This window comes from Acomys russatus, chromosome 5, assembly GCF_903995435.1.
Source record: "Acomys russatus chromosome 5, mAcoRus1.1, whole genome shotgun sequence".
Taxonomy (NCBI): domain Eukaryota; kingdom Metazoa; phylum Chordata; class Mammalia; order Rodentia; family Muridae; genus Acomys; species Acomys russatus.
Window position 1 is genome coordinate 22,094,684 of NC_067141.1, and position 22,246 is coordinate 22,116,929.

Sequence of the window (22,246 nt, forward strand, 5' to 3'; positions counted from 1 at the left end):
TGTTCTCTTGGGTCTGGGAATTTGGAGTGTAACCCAGGTTTTGGGGAGCATGAAGCTGAGAGTTGCCCTGGGGGTTAGTTCTGTTGCTTTCTTGGTAGTTGCTGCCTACAGAGCTCTTCTCTAAAGAAAGGAGGATGGCTGCCCAGGACAAGCCCTGGGGCAGTCTTGCACAGTCCTGGAAGATGTGTCTATTGAGGTACCAGGAACTCATAGCTTAGAAGGTGGCCTGGAAAAGTCTGGGTGGGAGCTGCTTGGGGAAGGACTCCACAGGTTAGACCTGAGGGAGCCTCAGGGAAGCCGGGCACCACCTGCCGGCACGCCCACCTCTGACTGTTGCCATTGACCAGTCTGAAGTGACTGAGTGCCCACTGTTTACCTGGGTGAGGGGAACCACAAGCCTGCCCCGCCCATCCACGTGAAGCGACTGGGGCTGGAGCCAGATCTCGGACTACAAAAGGCAGCTGGTGACTAGAATCTCTCCTCAGAGGCTGCCAGTGGGGACACTTCCCCATGCTCCACAGCATGGGTGTTGGCCAGAGAAAGTTGGTCCCATTCTGGGTCCTAGCCCTGGCCCTGGCTTGCAGTCAATGCACAGGTAAGACTCTAATGTCCAGCATTTCCAGGCCATTTGGAGAGGCCATTTCATTCCCCCATGCCCTGGATTCAGGTAGGCAGCGAAGCTCAGAGTCTTATCTGGGTCTTGGCAAGCTTGTCTGTGAGAACATCCTGCCATGCAATCCTTGCTTGAAGTTTGTCAGCTTCAAATGGTCTTTGATTTAAGAGGCAGGGAAGTAACTCTGGTATGCAGGAGATTGAGGCTGGGCATCCAGTGTGTCAGGGAGCAGAAGGCTATATCCCAAAGCCCCCCTCACTGGTTAAGGTAGGTTCTCACTCCTCTGATGTGCACTATTTGTGCCGGTTTCCCTAGCAACACAACCCTCTGTGGGCTGTCATACCTGCTTCAAAACTATGGGCTGCAGGTGTCTTAGACACAGCATGGTGTCCTGGGAATGTGGTTTCTCTCAGCCACGCCCTAGTAACAGATATAGGCACCAGGAAACTAGATTTAGGGTACAAGCCAGTCCCAGGTTACCTACAGAAGTCACTCATACCTACTCAAACCCTCTTGTGTAGGTATGGGGTGGGCCATCATCCCAGCATCATGTTGACTCTGCACATCAGGCCATTAACCAGCGACACAGGCTGTCCCTCTCTCCATCAGCACACTGGTGACCAGCAGTCTGGGCTGCCCTGGGGCATCTGTCCTGCTCTCAGCTCAGGCTCATCTCTTCTTCTGCAGGCCAGGCCCAGCAGGAAGCTCTGAAATCTGACCATGAGCACCACTCTGACTTTTTTCTCTTTCAAGGGCATGATGGTGAGTCTTAGCCTTTTGTCCCCAGTTTCCCTACCATGTCCCCCCAACTCTACCTGAATGTAGCCTTGGCTCCCCAAGGGTTTCTTACCTTTATGGCTCCTCAGGTAGCACCCTGAGGAGACAGAACCTGGAACTGGTAGACATGGCTGTGGTCAGCCATCTCCTGTTCCTAACTGATCCAGCCCATGGAGGTGCCACGGGCATCCATGCTCAGGCTCTGGAGGGATCTGAAGAGCCTGCCAGGCTGGCTGGGTTGTGTTCTCTGTAGCCCAAGCTCAGTGTTCCATTTATCCAGGTCTTACCTCCGTCTCTCTTGGGTTTGATTTATCTATTTCAACATCAGGTTCACCTGAGTCTTGACCCTAGGAGCCGGGGAATCAGACACACTTGACGAAGCCAGGGGTCTCGTGGGGCCTCGGGATGGGAAGGCAGCCGGCACTTTGCAGTTTGCATTCATCCAAACTGGTTCAAAAAAAAAAAGGAGGGCCTGAGAGGTTGAGCTGGTGGCTTATGTTCCAGCATTAGAGAGAACCAGGACTCAAGCCCCAAGTGCAAACAGAGGTTTCTGGCCTCTGTAGGCACTAAGGGCTGATGGTTTCAGGGTCTCCAGAAGACAGCGAGAGAAGGGAGTGCTGGCTGTAGGCCTCAGGCTGGGCCATGCCCCACCATGGTCTCAACAGGCAGTAGCATCCCAGCTGCACTGGAGACTTGAGAGTCTGCTTCTGCTGGCCCTGGGCCCTTAGCCTCTTCCTCTGGGCCACAGTGACTCTCCACAACCTCACTGTGCACCCCACAATCCAATCTCCTGTCTCCATAGGGTCCTCACTCCATGGGGTGACAATCATCCCACCTCTGCAGACCATCCCTGTGGTACGAGGTGAGTGAACCCCAAAGCATATGCGGGAAAGTGGCCAACTTAGCTGGGGTACCCTCTCTTAGACCTGAAGAGCTAGTTAGAAAAGGGTCCCTGATTTCGGAATAATGCTTAATAGGCAGAAGAAAGGTTAGAGAGGCATTCAAAGCTGCTGTGAGCTGGTTCCAGGATTTCTAAGTCAGATGGGATCTCAGGCGCTCACTGTGGGGCGGCAGCCTGTCTGATCCCAGTGCCACATGGAAAACAGATACCCAGTGTGAAAGGCAGGACATGGAAGGGCATGTCAGGGATCTGGAAACAGAATTGTGCCTTCAAAGCCTGTCATTTGGTCCACAGCCCTCAACCCAGCACACACTGGGCGGGTGTGCAGCACATGGGGCGACTTCCACTACAAGACCTTTGACGGCCAGGTCTTCCGCTTCCCTGGCCTCTGCAACTATGTGTTCTCTGCACACTGTGGGGCTGCCTACGAGGACTTCAATATCCAGCTACGTCGTGGCTGGGAGTCCAATTCCACCACACTGAGCAGGGTCACCATGAAGCTTGATGGCCTTGTTGTTGAGCTGACCAAGAACTCCGTATTAGTCAATAACCACCAGTGAGTCTGGGCCAGTATTGGGTGGGGGTGAGGGAGGTGCTGGGAGGCGGGAGCAAAGTCGTGTATCGGCGTTGGGGGAGACACTGGGGTTGTCAGCAACACTCCCTCACCCCATGCTCAAGCTTCCCACTTCAGCTCTTCCCTTAGGCTGCTATGCCGGGTCTCTCTTGTCTCCTTGGCCCTCAGCATCTTATCCCTACTCTCTTCTACAGGGTCCAGCTGCCCTTCAGCCAGTCTGGGGTCCTCATTGAGCTCAGCGGTGGCTACCTGAAGGTGGTAGCCAGGCTGGGGCTGGTCTTCATGTGGAACGACGATGACAGTCTTCTGGTGAGAGGGAGTAGAACCTTCTGGAAGTGGGGAATGGGGGTGCGGGTTGGCAGAGCCTTCTGGAAAAGTGGGGGAGGGCAAAGGGTGGAGCCGCCTAGTGAGATCAGGAGGTAGGTCAGGAGAGGGGACAAAGCCCCATATAGCTGGAGAAGGTGGGCAGCCAGATGTTAACAGAGCCTCGAGGGCTGCACCCCCAGATATGAGTCCAGCAGATACAGAATGTTTTCTCCAAGCCAGGGCTTCACATGACTTACAGGGAGGGTCTTTGGGCTTGTGTCTCCTCTGGGAGCCCTCACTCCCCTTTTGAGAGTCTATACTTCACATCCTGGGGCGTCTTTAGAGGGAGCAAATATCTGAGGTTTCCTCCAATTTCAGCTGGAGTTGGACACCAAATATGCCAACAAAACTTGTGGCCTCTGTGGAGACTTCAATGGCAATCCAGACTCCAGCGAGTTCCTCTCCCACAGTAAGTCCCCAGGCAATGACCCAGGGCCCCAGGAGACTCAGTCCCCTAGTCTCTCAAACCATACAGCTCCATGTGTATGTAAACAAATGCTTTCTCTAACACACACTGCCTGCTGCTCACACGGGTGCACATGAACACCTAGGCTCCCCGCCCCCCCACACAATTCCAGCTCATATGTAAGTGCGCAGACACACCTGCACATAGCCACACTCACGTACATGTACACTCTTGGCATGCTGATTTGCCTCACACAGGTGCATGCAGGGAACAAGATGCCTGTCAGAGCTCTTGTTCTTGGTACCCCTATTCTGGGGACACAGACACTCACCCAGAATAATCCCTGCTTCCTTCAGGCCTGGGAGGGTCAGGTTTCTTTACCATTACGCATCACAAATGTGGCTGCATCAGTCCGATACTCCAGCACCCCTCTCTCTGCCACTCCCTCTAAGTCCCATATAAGCTGTGGGTGACAGAGCCTGCCCATACATATGAATGGCCCTGTCAGGCCACACTGTGTGCAGGCCAGCAGAACCTGAGGGCTGGTGGGATGTCAGAGGTTCACTCTGTAGTCCTTCAGGCTGCACCAAGGTGAGCGTCTCCCTCCTTCCCTGGGACACTGGGCCAGGGGGGATGGGACCACAGGACCACAGGACCACATGAGCATTTTCAGTGGGTAGCCCTTTGGACTTGGCTGTTGGGATGATGGACTGGGGGCCTGGGACCGGCAGACAGAGATTCTCTGGGCTTCCTGCAGATACTGAGCTGACACCCCTTGAGTTTGGCCATCTTCAGAAGATGGATGGCCCCACAGAGCAATGCCAGGACCCCCCTCCTGTGCCCCAGAAGAACTGCTCCATCACATCTGTGAGCCTTGAGAGGAATGGGTGGGCAGGGTGGGGAGAAGGGTTATGGGAGGACCCAGGTGCTTGTGGGAGACCCCAGGGTCTGAACTCAGCATGGGTCCCTGCCTTTATCCAGGGGATCTGTGAGAAGATTCTGAAAGGTCCACTGTTCTCTGACTGTGCGGCCCTGGTGGACATCAGCAGCTACCTGGAGGCTTGCCGGCAGGACCTCTGTCTCTGTAAGAGCCCTGACCTGCCCAGCTGCATCTGCCATACCCTGGCTGAATACTCCCGTCAGTGTGCCCATGCCGGAGGACAGCCCCAGGATTGGCGGAGTCCCGACCTCTGCTGTGAGTGCCCTCAGCCCCACCTCCTCACCGTCATCACATCATCCATCAGGTAAGTGCGACCTGGATTGATATGGTCCTTATTTTCTGGTCTCCCTGCAGTCCAGACATGCCCCCTCAACATGCAGCACCAAGAATGTGGCTCACCCTGTATGGACACCTGCTCCAACCCCCAGCGCTCCCAGGTCTGTGAGGACCACTGTGTTGCTGGCTGCTTCTGTCCTGAGGGTAAGATAGAGTCTCCACCTGATCAACCCCAACACAGGACCTCCAAAGCACACAGTTACATGAACAGTCATGCTGCCATTGTTTAGGCTGGGCGAAAGGTCCGTGCGACCCTGGCCCAAAGTGTCTCTGTGCTGCTGTTGTTTATCGGGGCTTCTAGATGGCATCTATCACGTGGACTTGCTTTCTACAGGGATGGTGCTTGATGACATCCACCAGACTGGCTGTGTCCCTGTATCTCAGTGTGCCTGCCTGTACAATGGGACATCTTATGCACCGGGTACCAATTACTCTACTGACTGCACCAAGTGGTAGGTCTTGGGTTTCCCATCCAAGACCCTGACATATGCCAGGGTTACTTACCCAGGATATGTGGACTGGTTAGGTCACAGACTACTGGCCAACATCCCATGGACAAGAGCCTTCAGTCTAGGTGGCAAAAATAACAAGACTGCTGATCCTGGGGCTAGTACACAAACTGTCCTTCTTTCTCCCCTTGTAGCACATGCTCTGGAGGTCGGTGGAGCTGCCAGGACGTCCCATGCCCTGGTACCTGCTCAGTGCTGGGAGGCTCCCACTTCTCCACATTTGATGAAAGGCAATACACAGTGCACGGGGACTGCAGCTACGTGTTGAGCAAGGTCAGGACTATGCTGTACTGAGGTCTTTAATTTTGAGGGCTGCACCAAGGTATGGGCCTCCACAGCTATCACTAGCCTAGGCTTCCTATCACTGCTGCACCAGGGGGGAGGGAGACCTTGGGGGAACTTCATGGTTAGACTGTGAGGAAATTGTTCCACCTGTTGGTCCAGGGCTCTATGGAGTCACTCGGCTGTTGATCGAGCCTCTGGTACAGAACGGCCCCTGCTCATTGTTCTGGCCCTTCTGACCTTGTCTTTTAATAAGAGACTTATTATTTTATTTACATATGTTTTACGTACGCATGTGTCTCTGTGTGTATGTGTGCGTGGTGCCCACAGAGGCCAGAAGAGGCATCAGATTCCCCAGAGTTAAGAGTTACAGATGGTTCTGAGGCACCCGATGTGGGCGCTAAGAACTGAACTTGGGCCCTTTGCAAGAGCAATACGACGGTCCGTCTCTCCAGCCCCTGTCTTATTTTATTTTTGGAAGAGTTTTATGTCTACAAATAAATTAAATAGAGCCCAGGGAATTCCTAAGCCTGGCTGACTCCAGCAGTCGTTCATGTACTAACATTTTGCTTTAGTATGATGCATCGGTTACAACCAATGCTGAAGAGCAGTCAGTGTCCATCAGGCCACGGCAGTGCCCATCATCAGGGTCACTCAGGAGCACGTCCCAGGATCTAACAAACGTGGACTGTCCTGTATCAGTTCCTCTAGTATTATCCGGTAGCTCACCGTACTGACCATCCTAGACTGCACCTGGCCATCTCCCTCCCCACCTTGCAAACATTTGATCTTTAAGACAAACAAACATACATACAAAACCAAACCAAATCAAACCAAACCATTTTCCTTTAAAATATTTTTATTTACTTTTTGAAAATTTTATACATATGCACAATGTATTTTGATCATCTACCTTCTCTTCCCTTTCCGACTCTCCTTAGTCTCCCCCAACACATCTCCCCCCTCAATTTTTAGAATTATTGCACTCAGTAGGTGCACTAAGCCCCCTTGTTGGGTGCTAAGGAGACTCATGCCATGGAGTCTTAGGAGCACCTTCCTCCTGGGATCAAATGGCTGCTTCTTAGAGTCTATGAGAGTGGTGGAGCAGCAACTTCCAGCAAGGGGCATGGGTTGGAGGAGAGAGAGGATGAGGTGGGCAGTATGTAAAGACCTGTGTTGCCCCTGTAGCCCTGTGACAGCAATGTCTTCACTGTGCTGGCTGAACTGCGAAAGTGTGGACTGACTGACAGCGAGACTTGCCTGAAGAGTGTGACATTGAGCCTGGGTGGGGGGCAGACGGTGAGTATCACAAGGAAAAATGAGGGGACTCTGGAAGGGGCAGATCCTGGGATGTGGAAAGAACATATTCACATCGCTAGTTTCCTCTGCCCAGTCTCTGCCAGTCTCTGCATTGACATCCTGAACACTGAGTGCAGCAACTATTTGTGGGTCTTTCTGGGGACTACCCTTAAGTGGAACGGTGCAGATGTTTGGCTCTGGGGACCCTGTGATTATACCAGCTGGCCCCAGGAAAGCGGACTCAAGCATATCTATCTAGTACAAATTCTCCATTGAAGTCATTTTTATATATTAATTTCTGTTTTTATATTATACAATATATGATTCATTGAAAGTTTAGGAACTCAAGGTAAGTATGGGGGACAGATCTTGGACCGTAAGTTTACCTCATGGGGACTACAGCTTTGTAGCCCAAGTTCTCCCAGACCTAGTGGCCACACACACTTCACAGTCTGTATGGGCTATGAGACAACAGTGGGGTAGACACTACCTCAGTCCCATACTGATCCCATTTGCTCTGGAATTGCTTCTAGGTGGTCACGGTGAAAGCCACTGGGGAGGTCTTTGTGAACCAGATCTATACCCAGCTGCCAGTGTCTACAGGTGAGGATTGTTTGTGAGTCTGAACTGGGTAGCTTTATCCCATGGGACATGCCCCACCCTGAAGCCCTCATCTTCTGTCCACAGCTAATGTTACCCTCTTCCGGCCTTCAACCTTCTTCATCATTGCCCAGACCAACGTGGGTGTGCAGCTTGAGGTCCAGCTGGTGCCCATCATGCAGGTGTTTGTGCGGCTGGCACCTGCGCTCAGGGGGCTAACCTGTGGTAAGAGGCACTGACTCTGGGCCTGAGCCCATTCCATCCTAAAGTCCACATGGGGCCTCAACCTGCTCTCTTGCCTCCAGGACTCTGTGGGAACTTCAACAGTATCCAGGCAGATGACTTCCAGACCATCAGTGGGGTTGTGGAGGGCACAGCAGCTGCCTTCTTTAACACCTTCAAGACGCAGGCAGCTTGTCCCAATGTCAAGAACATCTTTGAGGACCCCTGCTCACTCAGCGTGGAGAATGGTGAGTGTAGCTGTCAGTCTATGTTCTTTGAATGCTTTAGGGCCTGGTTTTCTTGCTTCCATTTCTGAGCTGGTTACTTTCCCAAGAAGCATTGTCTCAGCAAAACTCTGACATGGTCTGGTGTTCAGCTGTCCAACCTGAAGTGGTGGATAGGCAAACTAGTGTGTAGTGTATTTTGTCAATCACACATTAAAGAAACCTCAGGGAGGGGCTGGAGAGATGGATCAGAGGTTAAGAGCACTGACTGCTCTTCCAGAGGTCCTGAGTTCAATTCCCAGCAACCACATGTTGGCTCACAACCATTTATAATGAGATCTGGTGCCCTCTTCTGGCCTGAAGGTGTACATGCAGACAGAACACTGTATACATAATAATAAATAAATTTAAAAAGAAAAAGAAAAAGAAAAAGAAATAAACCCCAGAGAGGGCTTCAAAATGTGTAGATGCCATATTGAGGAAAGAAAAAAGGAAGCTTCCTCTTGGAATAGTTTGACTAAAAGTGAGAGCAAATTTGGAGTCTCCATTTCTTGCCTGGTGTTTTCCATTTATCTAGTTTGTAGTCAGTGGCCTGTTATTGTATTGATATGTCCTTGTTACTGTTCTGTAACAAAGGGTTTTGACTCATATTTATTGGGCAGCATGGAAAATATGGGATGAGGAAGGAATGAGGAATTTTTTTCCATAGAAGTTTTAAAAATAGTTTTACAAAGGAAAAAGTTACTTTCCTGACTCCAGCTGATCTAGAATAGCACTTGAAACTACACCAGACTATCAACGTGTATCTGCATATTGCTTCCAACATTTATAGGATATTTGTTTTGTATAATGTTGCTTTCAACACACTTTCATTATTCCGAGTCAGGGGCATGGAAAAGTACACAATTTAAGATTAAAACTATACATTTAGATTGTAAAAGAAAATTACAGAGGAAGTCCAAGGCCTAGTAAGTCCAGTTATATTATTCTCTTAAAGTTAGGCTAAACTTGAACAGGTTGAACACACAGTAGGACAGCAGATTGAGTACATTGTCTTAAGTGATAGCTGCCAGAGTCTGGCTTTTGTTCAGTCTTATTGAAAGCAAGAGCTATTTTCAGAAAAACACATTGCTGCCATTTAGACAGTGAAACAAGTGTGTATATTCCAGAGAAGAGTGGTGACCAGTATCCATGCCTTCCAGATGGCAGGGAGGACATGAGGGATCCCCATGACAGATTCACAGATGGTCAGGGACCTTATCTGCTGTACCTCGTACACAGGGCATTGGCTTTTGGGGGCCCTGATTCAGGGTAAAAGAATGTAAAACTCTAATATGCTCCTGACACCGTCTGGTCCCCTGAGTAGGGTTGAGGAGGTGGGGTTCAGTATCTGCTGGCACTGTTCTCTTTTCCTCTGTATTTTAGTCCAGAAGTCTTGACTAATTTTCCATAGAGATGGCCACTCACATTCCTAGGAGGTGAGGGCTCTGGGGCCATAGGAAAAAAAGAGAAACAGTCACCATAGCTTTTCCGTGCCTCATGACCCCAGGAGAAAAAGTGGCTGATGGGTTTCCTTATGTCCACAGAGAAGTATGCTCAGCATTGGTGTTCTCAGCTGACTGATGCCAACGGCCCATTTTCTCAGTGCCACGCCATCGTGAACCCCAGCACCTACTTCTCGGTAACTCACTGCTTCTTCAGCTAGTTAGGACTCCAACGGTGCATTGTGTGCCCCCTCTTTGGAATATCAGAGGATATCAGAGGAAACTGTAGGGAGCCAATCGATAAGCAGAAGGTGGCAGGAACATTCTCCAAGTCTGCATCTCTGATTTTGTTCCTGGCATTCATGCTCCTTGACTTATTCACTTCACTGCATGTTTCCTGAGTTTAGATCAAGCCTCTGGTCTACACTAGGAACAAGTCTAAACATGAAACTTTTGAGAAACATGAGTAATAGAACAGTAAGGAAGATGAGGCATTCCAGGGCTGGACCTGGTGGGTCACAGAGATAAAGGGCCACATCTTTCCAGAATCCATGTCCTAGAGGACAGGTTGGCTACATGTGAGATCTCAACATTAAAATGAACTCCAGAGGAATGGGTGATGGGGAAGTGTCCTGAGGAAGGCAAGGAAGGTGGGAATATGCTGGGATGTAGAGGACAGTCCGATGCCAGGCTCATGGATGTGAGGCTGGGTCCTTGATACTCTGATGTCCCCACCCCCCAGAACTGCATGTTTGACACATGCAACTGTGAGAAGAGTGAGAACTGCATGTGTGCGGCCCTGTCCTCCTATGTGCGTGCCTGTGCTGCCAAAGGCGTGCTGCTCAGTGGCTGGAGAGATGGCGTCTGCAGTGAGTGTTCTGTGGGGGCAAACTGGGCTCTCTTTTTCTACAGGCCAGGGAAGCCACCCTCTGCCCAGCAGCTGATTGGATACTTCAAGGGACTTATCCCTACATCAATATCTGAAATTAAGGGAGACCCAAACCATTGTTACCAAGGGAACCAATCAGCATACAAAGTCTGGGGGAGGAGGAAAGGCCTTGAACTGCTAGACTCTCTGTTGTTGATTGCTGGGCTATGTGTCCACCAGTGTCCTAAGCATCCTCTCCTTCTGCCCCCACACAGCAAAGCCTACAATGACCTGCCCAAAGTCAATGACCTACCAATACCACATCAGCACCTGCCAGCCCACCTGCCGTGCTCTGAATGAGGAAGATGTCACCTGCCATGTCAACTTCATCCCTGTAGATGGCTGCACCTGCCCCAAAGGCACCTTCTTGGATGATACGGGCAAGTGTGTGCAGGCCACCAGCTGCCCTTGCTACCACAGAGGATCCACGGTTCCCAATGGCGAGTCTGTGCATGACAGTGGGGCCATTTGGTAAGACCCTTAGGCCAGGTGGAATGTGTTCCCAGAGGACCCCTTGTCATCCTGATCCTATGCACCTGCAGTTGTGCAGACAGGGAGGATGTGGCAGGGACTCACGGGGCCCAGAGTGGATGATGTTCTAACACTCCTCTACTCACAGCACCTGCACCCAAGGAACACTAACCTGCATCGGAGGTCCTGCACCGACTCCAGGTGAGCCTGGCAACTCTGGGAGAATACTTCTAAAGCGGTGTCAGGGTTGACGTCCATGCCAAGCGATCAGTTTTATTGTGGTGTAGTCTGTGCCCATGCCCTTGGGCTCAAGAACAGAGGAGATGAGGGCGTGGACAGTGTGCACACATTATGATGCAAACACTCAGTGCTGTTATAGTTATTTTTATAAAACTGTGCTTGCTTCTTAGTTTCTCTCTTAACCTGGCTATTACACACATAATTGAGAGTTCATTATATTATTTTAACAAGCTCCACAGCATAAGAACTGAGCAGTTATTAGACCCTTCTTAACCCTATAAGCTAATTTGGTTTCCTCCCAGTGTAAATTCCATAGATACTTGCACTTTGTAGCTTTCCTGCTCGGGCACCTCTCTCCTGATGTTGTCTCCTGGACCTCTGTTCCTGGCTTAATCCCCTACTTTCTCCCCTAATGCCTCCTCCCATGGCTTGCAGGAAATACAGCCCCATTCTCTCCCCTGCTCAAGGATTAGCTATAATTTGCTTTTTTGGCATATCAGGGGACAATTGGGGGAGCAGTGTTTACGCAACACTGAGACAGGAGAGTCTCAGAACAAGGATTGCAAACAGATATATCAGGGTACAGAAATGAGCATTTGAATCACACGATAACCTTATGCCTACACAGTGCATTCTCAACGCGCACACAATACACACACACTCACATACACTTGTGCAAGTAGAACACGTATGTGCACTCTGCCCTGCACCACAGGTCAGTCACATGCATAGCTGTCTGGAAAGAAAAGGCTCAGATATTACAGCATTCACCTCCCTCAGAGAAAGCTTGGCAGGGGTGGATGGCGTCACCTCACTGGTTCCCTTTCTTCTCTAGTGTGTGACGCACCCATGATCTATTTTGACTGTCGCAATGCCACACCTGGGGACACTGGAGCTGGATGTCAGAAAAGCTGTCACACCCTGGACATGACCTGTGTAAGTGACCTGGTCACTCCCTAATCACCCTCCCTAGGAACGTCTTAAAAGACCCCCCCTCACTTCCTTGCTCTCTCTTGCTATGGTGTCTGTGGAGATCATCAGGCTTCCTCATGGCCACAGAGCAGCGGGGCTCTCCAATGCTGAGGGCCTGTAGGGCAGCTTGGCTAGATTATGTTCCCAAAGTACCTCTGGCCACCCTGCTTTTTGGGTTTCCTGCTCCTATGTCACCTGAAGTCTTGCAGACAAAGAGGACATGTCAGCCCCAGACATCCATCCATCTCCAATTCCACTTGCTTTGTCCATTTGTCCTACAGTACATCTCTGACTGCGTGCCCGGCTGTGTGTGCCCAGATGGGTTGGTGGCAGATGGCAATGGAGGCTGCGTTGTTGCTGAGGACTGCCCTTGTGTGCACAATGAGGCCACCTACAGGCCGGGGGAGACCATCAGAGTGGGATGTAACAACTGGTATGTGGGGGGGGGGGGTCACGGTGAGAGAGCTGGATATACAAGCGGTCATCAAGTACAGAGGTTCTTGTTAGGAATGGACTAAGCCCAAGCTCTCAAGGCGTCTGGGCTCTGTGCTTCAGCTTCCCATAAGGGGGTCCCCCTCAGAGCCACCAGGAGAGTCCTCACGCTTGTGGGAGCCCTGGATGACCTCCATATTTTTTTTGTAGCACCTGTGAGAATAGGATGTGGCAGTGCACAGACAAGCCCTGCCTGGCCACCTGCGCTGTGTACGGGGATGGCCACTACCTCACTTTTGATGGGCAGCGCTACAGCTTCAGCGGGGACTGCGAGTACACACTACTGCAGGTATGCCTGGCTGGCAGCCTCGCCTGCTGACACACAAAGCCCCATGTACTCATTACCCTTCCCCATCCCCTAATGATCTTCTGCTCCTCCAGAACCACTGTGGTGGGAACGGCAGCTCCCAGAACGCCTTTCGTGTTGTCACCGAGAATGTCCCTTGTGGTACCACTGGAACCACCTGCTCCAAGGACATCAAGATCTTTCTAGGGGTGAGTGAAATGGAGCTGGCAGAATACCCTGGGGATTCCACAGCTGTTCAGGGCACCCGGGGTGGGGTGGGGTGGGGTGTAAGGTCCTGAGCAGGCCCTGAGGACCTCTTGTCATGCAGAACTATGAGCTGAAGCTGAGTGACGGCAAGATGGAGGTGATCCAGAAGGGGGTCGGGCAGGAGCCCCCCTACTATGTCCACCAGATGGGCATCTACCTGGTGGTGGAGACTGACTTTGGCCTGGTGCTTCTGTGGGACAGGAAGACAAGCATCTTTCTCAGACTCAGCCCTGACTTCAAGGTGAGGATGAGCCATGTAGCATGGCTGTTTACCCCTCTCAAGGGCTTGGGACAATCATGGGGGTGTGGAGGTGGAGAGAGAGAGAGAGAGAGAGAGAGAGAGAGAGAGAGAGACAGACAGACAGACAGACAGACAGACCGAGACAGAGAGACACAGAGACAGAGACACAGAGACAGAGACACAGAGACAGACAGATAGACAAAGAGAGAGACAGAGACACAGACACACACACACATAGAGACAGAGACACAGAGATACACAGAGAGAGAGACAGAGAGAGACAGAGAGTGGGGACAGCGAGGCAGAAAGATTGAGAGATAGAGATGGACAGAGAGTGAGAGAGATGAAGAGACACACACACAGAGACAGAAAGAGGCAAAGAGAGACAGAGACAGAAGGGCCAGGGAGATGGCTCAGTGGGTAAAGGCACTTGCTGACAAGCCTGATGATCTCAGGCTTAAGGTTCAATCCCCAGGACCCACATGGTAGAAGAAGAGCTGAATTCTAGTTGTTTTCTGTCCCCCACAAGAGCATTGTGGCATGTGCATCCAGCACATAGATACACAATAAAATTAGTGTAATAAATGTTTGGGGGAGGGGAATGGATGGGAAGAACTTTTAGAATAGCAGCGAGGAGATGCTGTGCTGTGTGCGTCTTGTAGTTTTGTAACAAATGACCACAAACTGGGTGGCCACTTCTCCTTTGTATCTGGAATCTAGAAGCCCAGGTGATGTCAGTAGGGCTGCAATCCTTTTGGGGGTCAGGAGGTTCCTTTTTGCCTCTTTTGCCTCCAGGGCTCCAGGTATTTTTGGATTGTAGCTTAATTTATCCTGTTCTCTACATCTGTTGTCGCCTGGTTTCCTGTGTGTGGTGTGTCTATATTTTTCTCTTTAATAAGGACACTAGACAAGGGACACTGGACCCAGCCTACTTTAGTGGGGCCTCATCTCACTTGAATACATTTTCGAAGATTCTGCTCCTAAGAAGACCCCACTCACAACGCCCAGGGTTAGAACAGGGGAAGAAAGCACGGGACCACTGCTCAGCTCACTGCAGTGTTTTGCACTGCTATCCAAGACAGGCTCTAAGCTGACTGCCATGGCTCTGTACTCACCCTACAAAGTGACTAAGAATTGGCACTAAGGTCAATAGAGAGGGAAGAAAGACAAACAGCCTCCAGGGAAAAATGGAGAAAGAAGTTTCTTGGGTTGCCAAACTGAGGGACTCAGGCTTCCTGGGATGTCATGGGCAGGGGTTATGGTCTGAGGGCAGACACAGATGGGCACAAGTGCCATTCACCACCAATGTACACTATGGGGTGTGCCTTCCTGCTCTTCCTGGGCTCATCCTTCAGGAAGTTGGGTGGAAATAGAGTTGATCAGATAACAGGGTAAAGAAAGAGGGCTCTATCCCACACCTTTGGTTTCTCTGCTTCTATAGGGCAGGGTCTGTGGCCTGTGCGGGAACTTTGATGACAATGCCATCAACGACTTCACTACACGCAGCCAGTCTGTGGTGGGAGATGTGCTGGAGTTTGGAAATAGCTGGAAGTTCTCTCCATCCTGCCCGGATGCCCTGGTGCCCAAGGACCCCTGTACCGCCAACCCTTACCGCAAGTCCTGGGCCCAAAAACAGTGCAGCATCATCAACAGTGCAACCTTCGCCGTCTGCCATGCCCATGTAAGACAGTGGGGCTGGGCAGTCTCTGGACCTTAGGATGGAGAAGCCATCAGCCAAGGGTGCGGGTGTCTGGGGCTCTGGGACTCACGTGCATACCTCAGAATGGGCTGCTGTTTGGAGGTTGTTAATTCTGAAAAGGGACTGAGGAACTTCAGGCAGCTCCATGATCAGGACAAGCCTGCGGGCACTGTGATGGCCATACATTTGTCACCATGAATGTTGGTAGACACTGGTCCAAATTATTCAGGCAGTGTGTGTACTAAGAGCGGAGGGAGGCAAGAGTCTCTGGAGACTGAAGCCTTTTGTCTCTTTTAGGTGGAGCCTGCCAAGTACTATGAGGCCTGTGTGAGTGACGCGTGTGCCTGCGACTCAGGGGGCGACTGTGAGTGCTTCTGCACTGCTGTCGCTGCCTACGCCCAGGCCTGCCATGAAGTGGGAGTGTGTGTGTCTTGGAGGACACCAGATATCTGCCGTGAGTGGGGCTGTATTGCTACAGGGTGGGGCTGGGGATGAGGTGGGTGACAGTCTCCTATGTTCCTCCTGTCTTGGTTCTGGTCAGAACACACACACACACACACACACACACACACACACACATACACACACACACATTCATGCATACACTCATGTGCATGAACACATACACGGCTACGCCCATGCACACACACACATGGATACACACATGCACCTCCAATGTCTGTATCCAGGCAGGAGAGGCCAGCTTTGTATGCTCACCAGGCTGCTTTGAAGGACCAATAGTTTCCCGAGAAAAGTGAAACAGAAGTGAGGGTGAACAGCAGGGAGGAGGAAACCTGTCTACAATGGAGGTGTCAGCACACATTCTTATGCACAGTCCGTGTGAAGCAGAGAGGGAGGAGTATGGCTGGGGTAGTGGCTGTCGCTGGAGAGCCCCATTTGAAGGTTGCTCCTCTGGCACTCCTACTAGCCAGAAACCCTTATCTGAGCTACCCTTTCTCAGGGTGGGGTAGGAAAAGGCTCAGCAGACCAGTAAATCATCCCAGTAAATCTCTCCATTTTCCAGCGCTGTTCTGTGACTACTACAACCCAGAGGGTCAGTGTGAGTGGCACTACCAGCCTTGTGGGGCCCCATGCATGCGCACCTGCCAGAACCCTAGTGGAGAGTGCCTACAAGATCTTCGTGGTCTTGAAGGTAGGTTGAAGGCTGGCTGGGAGGGACAAGATCTGTTGGGTTCCTAGGATCAGGACTGGGGTCTATCCTGGGATTTAAGGCCTGGGAGTTGTCTTCTTAGAGGACCCTCGGTTGGGATGAACTCTTGCTGATCCCACTAGGAGCCTTTATGGCTTCAACCTCAAACACTAGTGTTGTAGATGAGGCTGGACCCTGGGGTGAGAGGGCTTGGGGCAGACTCTTTCTGGGACTCAGGTCTCTTGGTCCACAGGCTGCTACCCCAAGTGCCCACCAACAGCCCCCATCTTTGATGAGGGCACGATGCAGTGTGTACCCAACTGTATGGTCACCCCATCACCTACACCGCCACTTCCCTGCCGCATCAAAGGAAAGTTGTACCGACCAGGTGCCAGAATACCTTCAGACAAGAACTGTTTTTCTTGGTAAGTCACACTCAGCCAGGGTGAGGCAGAACCCTAAAACACTGGGGAATTCAAGCCAACGTTATTCATAGTGCCAACCTGGGGTCTAGAAGTACCTTCAGCCTGAGGTGAAGCTGAGGAGAAAGAGTAATGCTACTGGGCTTTTGGGAGCTCCCTGCATGCACACCTGCCAGACCCCAGTGGGGTGAGCTTCAGCTAGGAGGAAGAACTCTTGCTGTAGGCTCAGTTGAGAGGAAAGGCACCTCTGGCTTGAGGCTGCACTGGGATGGAGGGTGATCTTAGCTTGGGGTTCAGATGAAGGGAGGACAATCTCAGCCTGGGACTCAGCTGAGAAAAAAAAAAATGCCTTGGCCTAAGGCTCATCTGGGGAGGGAGGACACCCTTGGCCTAATATATGTGAAGGTGATGTGTCTTTAGCCAAGATGTCCTCCCAGGGACCAGGGGATGATGTTCATCCAAGTCCACATTGTCCCCACTGGTTATTGACAGGGGTGATGCTTGAGAGAGTGAGGCCTTAGTGGAGCAGATCCTGAAAGGCTGAAGGTTAGGACCTGGGAGGGACCTCAGCCTCCAGCTCGGGCTGTGACAGGGGTGTTTTATCACCAGCACTGAGCACAGCAGGTGCTCTTGCAGACAGCTCCAGGTCCCATGCACTCAGCCCCACTTCTTCCTTCTCTTGACAGCATTTGCAAGTATGGTAACGATGTGCACTGCTTTCCTGATGCTGCCGGTGAGTCCCTGCAGCCTCTTCCCTGAGCTGGAGATGGGATTGTGGGGTCATTGCCAGTGCCTTAGCAGCCCCTGACAGGCTGAACATCTCTTCCCCCACAGCCTGTGTCTGTATCTACAATGGGCAACACTTCCGTCCGGGGGATGTCATCTACCACACAACGGACGGCATGGGAGGCTGTATCTCTGCACACTGCAGGGCCAATGGTACCATCGAGAGGACTGTTGACATCTGCAGCCCCACTACTCCCACACCCCCGACCACTTTCTCCTTCTCCACACTGCTTGGTAAGGCAGATGTGACTGGTGGCTTCCGTGGGGGGGGGGGGGAGGCGGTGTGTGTCCTTCACCCAGTTGATTGGAACTGCTTCTCTTGCCGAATGTTAGGTAAATGGCTAGCTCTGGATATTGGTGGCAGGCCCTGAGGCTCAAGGAGAGGCCCAGCAGCTGGGTGCCGGGGACAGGATACCTTGCTTTTATCTCACAGCAGGAAGTGATCACTCTCCCTGACTCATGCTGGCGGGCCTGGTATCCATGGTATTGCTTTCTATAGCTACCGGGCCCTGATCTCCAGGGAGTGTGGGAGCTTAGAGGCTTCAAGTACAAGTGGTCCTAGGCCAGTCCTCGGATGAGCATGAGATTTTCTCCAGAATTCATAGCTGCCTGCTTGCATGGATCACTAGGTATCCCTGTGGTCTCACCCTCTTTGGGGGTTCATCAGAGTCCCCCCCAGACTGGTTTTGAGGGGCCTGTAGGTTCTGCTCAGGGCATGGCCCAGAATAGATTCTCTTTAGCAGAGATTACTTTGTCTGTTTATGGACCCATTATACTCTACTTCGGCTCACTGAAAGGCAGGCTCTGAGAGGATAGACTAATTGATATGGTTCTAGCGTTCAGATTTCAAAGTTATTATGACCAGGGTGGTGAGACTCACAAGGCTCCTGATCATGAGGAAGGAGGGGGTGCCCATGGACCAGGTAGACAACCTCAAGGCCCTATCACTCACTCCTGTTAACTTTGTCCACAGTCATGACCTCAATACGACCGTCCAGCACACATCCCAGCCCTACCCCGAGTGTAGTGGACTCAGGGTCCACAAGCAGAACTGCATCAACAACCAGCAGCATGTCATCTGTGACGACCCCTGCCCCAGCTTCCACCGTGACCACGTCTACTGTGACCACCTTAACCATGCCAAGTTGCCAGGAGGAGTGCCTCTGGTCTCCTTGGCTAGATGTCAGCCGTCCTGGACGTGGTATTGATAGTGGTGACTTTGACACTCTGGAGAACCTCCGTGCCCACGGCTACCAGATCTGCCAAGTGCCGAGAGCAGTGGAGTGCCGTGCTGAGAAGACCCCTGAGGTGCCTATTCAGGCAGCAGGGCAGCACGTGGAGTGCAGCACAACTGTAGGGCTGACGTGTCACAACCGTGATCAGGTGTCAGGGCTCTGTGACAACTACCAGATCAGAATTCAGTGCTGTATCCTCATCAACTGTACAACCTCCAGTGGGCCCACCCAGACCACCCACCTGATAGCCTCCAGGACAACTGCAAAGGGACCCACAACCTCCTCAGCTCCCATCACGTCAACTGACCACACTGGTAGCACAGTTATCTCAGGCCCCTCGACCCCAGGACCTTTGCCCTCTTCCTCTGGTCCTTTTTCATCAGCTCCAGGCCCATCTACCTCTGCCCCAGTCAGCTCCACGACTGTTAAGACAACTCTGTCCACTACTAACCCAATGCCAGAGAAAACTTCAGCCACATCGCCTGTGTCCATCTCAACCCTGGAGACCACCGTGGCCTCCCTCGAGACTACTCATGCATGTAAACAGGAGCTTTGCGGTTGGACTGACTGGATAGATGGCAGCTACCCTGGGTCTGACAGAAACAGTGGAGATTTTGACACTTTTGTAAACCTGAGATCCAAAGGGTACAAGTTCTGTGAGAAACCACGAAACGTCGAGTGCAGGGCTCAGTTCTTTCCCAACACACCACTGAAGGAGCTGGGGCAGGATGTGACCTGCAACCGAGAGGAAGGATTGATCTGTTTGAATAAGAACCAGCTGCCACCCATGTGCTACAACTATGAGATACGAATAGAGTGCTGCACTGTAGTAGACCGGTGTGCCACACCTTCGGCTGCCACACATCCCACCTCACCTGGGGTCACCATGACAACAAAGACCAACTGGACCACAAGTGTGCATTCCTCTCCCACCAAGGATACCAATACTCACTCAGCAGTCGTACACACAAAAACCTGGATGACAGGCAGTCCACACACAACCACCCATCCGAGGGACCACCCACTGCCAGCCACAGTGCAACTGGACCAAGTGGTTTGACACTGACTTCCCGGTGCCTGGTCCACATGGAGGGGACCTGGAAACCTACAGCAACATCCTGAGGAGGGGAGAGAAGATCTGTCACCGGCCAGAGGAGATCACACAGCTGGAATGCAGGGCTGAGAACCACCCTGAGATGACGGTGCAGGATCTGGATCAGGTGGTACAGTGTGACCCCAGTGTGGGCCTAGTGTGTAGGAACCAGGACCAGCAAGGCACCTCTGGGCTGTGCCTCAACTACAAGGTGCGAGTGCTGTGCTGCCGCATTCCTGAAGGCTGCCAGACCATCACACGTGCCACTCTTTCCAGCACCCCAAGTGAGACTGTCACCAGCTCAGTGCCTGGCTCTTCCATGCCTCAAACCAAACCAACCATCGTGCCAACAGACAGTACCACCTCCACACCCAGAACAACGTCACCGACTACAGAAAAGATGAGCACCACCCTCAAGCCCCAAACCAGCTCAACACCTATAGGGGAAGCCAGCACCACCTCCTGGCAACCAGGCAGCACCATTTCTACCAGGGGCACCAGCACCACCTCCCGGCAACCAACCAGCACCATTTCTACCAGGGGCACCAGCACCACCTCCCATCAACCAGCCAGCACCATTTCTACCAGGGGCACCAGCACCACCTCTCATCAACCAGCCAGCACCATTTCTACCAGGGGCACCAGCACCACCTCCACACCCCAAACCAGCTCAACACCTATAGGGGAAGCCAGCACTACCTCCTGGCAACCAGCCAGCACCATTTCTACCAGGGGCACCAGCACCATCTCCTGGCAACCAGCCAGCACCATTTCTACCAGGGGCACCAGCACCACCTCCTATCAACCAGCCAGCACCATTTCTACCAGGGGCACCAGCACCACCTCCCATCAACCAGCCAGCACCATTTCTACCAGGGGCACCAGCACCACCTCCCATCAACCAGCCAGCACCATTTCTACCAGGGGCACCAGCACCACCTCCACACCCCAAACTAGCTCAACACCTATAGGGGAAGCCAGCACCACCTCCTGGCAACCAGCCAGCACCATTTCTACCAGGGGCACCAGCACCACCTCCTATCAACCAGCCAGCACCATTTCTACCAGGGGCACCAGTACCACCTCCCATCAACCAGCCAGCACCATTTCTACCAGGGGCACCAGCACCACCTCCCATCAACCAGCCAGCACCATTTCTACCAGGGGCACCAGCACCACCTCCCATCAACCAGCCAGCACCATTTCTACCAGGGGCACCAGCACCACCTCCCATCAACCAGCCAGCACCATTTCTACCAGGAGCACCAGCACCACCTCCCATCAACCAGCCAGCACCATTTCTACCAGGGGCACCAGCACCACCTCCACACCCCAAACTAGCTCAACACCTATAGGGGAAGCCAGCACTACCTCCTGGCAACCAGCCAGCACCATTTCTACCAGGGGCACCAGCACCACCTCCTATCAACCAGCCAGCACCATTTCTACCAGGGGCACCAGCACCACCTCCCATCAACCAGCCAGCACCATTTCTACCAGGGGCACCAGCACCACCTCCCATCAACCAGCCAGCACCATTTCTACCAGGGGCACCAGCACCACCTCCACACCCCAAACTAGCTCAACACCTATAGGGGAAGCCAGCACCACCTCCTGGCAACCAGCCAGCACCATTTCTACCAGGGGCACCAGCACCACCTCCCATCAACCAGCCAGCACCATTTCTACCAGGGGCACCAGCACCACCTCCCATCAACCAGCCAGCACCATTTCTACCAGGGGCACCAGCACCACCTCCACACCCCAAACCAGTTCAGCCTCAGGGCCAACAACCAGCACAGTGTCCACCAGGAGCCCCAGCACCACCTCTGTGCAGACAGAGCACACGACATCCATGGGAAAATCCAGCACCATCTCTGCTCCTATCAGCACCACAGGCCCCGGGCCGCATTCTGAGGTGACTTCTTCCACAATGACCACCCACTGCCAGCCACAGTGCAACTGGACCAAGTGGTTTGACACTGACTTCCCGGTGCCTGGTCCACATGGAGGGGACCTGGAAACCTATAGCAACATCCTGAGGAGGGGAGAGAAGATCTGCCACCGGCCAGAGGAGATCACACAGCTGGAATGCAGGGCTGAGAACCACCCTGAGATGACGGTGCAGGATCTGGGTCAGGTGGTACAGTGTGACCCGAGTGTGGGCCTAGTGTGTAGGAACCAGGACCAGCAAGGCACCTCTGGGCTGTGCCTCAACTACAAGGTGCGCGTGCTGTGCTGCCGCATTCCTGAAGGCTGCCAGACCATCACACGTGCCACTCTTTCCAGCACCCCAATTGAGACTGTCACCAGCTCAGTGCCTGGCACCACTTCTGTGCATATAGCAAGCAGCTCTTCCATGCCTCAAACCAAACCAACCATCATGCCAACAGACAGTACCACCTCCACACCCAGAACAACGTCACCCACT

The 22,246-nt window shown here is 52.5% G+C and overlaps 1 protein-coding gene across 1 annotated transcript in view; it reads left to right on the plus strand.

The window, feature by feature from the left end:
• The first annotated feature begins 522 nt into the window (after nucleotides 1–522).
• Nucleotides 523–22,246, plus strand: part of Muc5ac (mucin 5AC, oligomeric mucus/gel-forming) — a 32,347-nt gene continuing 10,623 nt past the window's right edge. Inside the window, 33 exon segments of the mRNA XM_051145113.1 lie at nucleotides 523–595; nucleotides 1,301–1,375; nucleotides 2,193–2,252; nucleotides 2,586–2,847; nucleotides 3,060–3,174; nucleotides 3,550–3,640; nucleotides 4,395–4,504; nucleotides 4,619–4,832; nucleotides 4,932–5,057; nucleotides 5,248–5,362; nucleotides 5,557–5,695; nucleotides 6,893–7,003; nucleotides 7,537–7,606; nucleotides 7,691–7,828; nucleotides 7,909–8,073; nucleotides 9,636–9,730; nucleotides 10,276–10,402; nucleotides 10,677–10,932; nucleotides 11,081–11,133; nucleotides 12,008–12,108; nucleotides 12,426–12,577; nucleotides 12,787–12,925; nucleotides 13,018–13,131; nucleotides 13,251–13,430; nucleotides 14,872–15,111; nucleotides 15,427–15,583; nucleotides 16,154–16,282; nucleotides 16,533–16,704; nucleotides 17,388–17,434; nucleotides 17,536–17,721; nucleotides 18,461–19,734; nucleotides 19,736–20,568; nucleotides 21,556–22,088. Coding sequence (XP_051001070.1) covers nucleotides 523–595; nucleotides 1,301–1,375; nucleotides 2,193–2,252; nucleotides 2,586–2,847; nucleotides 3,060–3,174; nucleotides 3,550–3,640; nucleotides 4,395–4,504; nucleotides 4,619–4,832; nucleotides 4,932–5,057; nucleotides 5,248–5,362; nucleotides 5,557–5,695; nucleotides 6,893–7,003; nucleotides 7,537–7,606; nucleotides 7,691–7,828; nucleotides 7,909–8,073; nucleotides 9,636–9,730; nucleotides 10,276–10,402; nucleotides 10,677–10,932; nucleotides 11,081–11,133; nucleotides 12,008–12,108; nucleotides 12,426–12,577; nucleotides 12,787–12,925; nucleotides 13,018–13,131; nucleotides 13,251–13,430; nucleotides 14,872–15,111; nucleotides 15,427–15,583; nucleotides 16,154–16,282; nucleotides 16,533–16,704; nucleotides 17,388–17,434; nucleotides 17,536–17,721; nucleotides 18,461–19,734; nucleotides 19,736–20,568; nucleotides 21,556–22,088 — 6,652 coding nt within the window.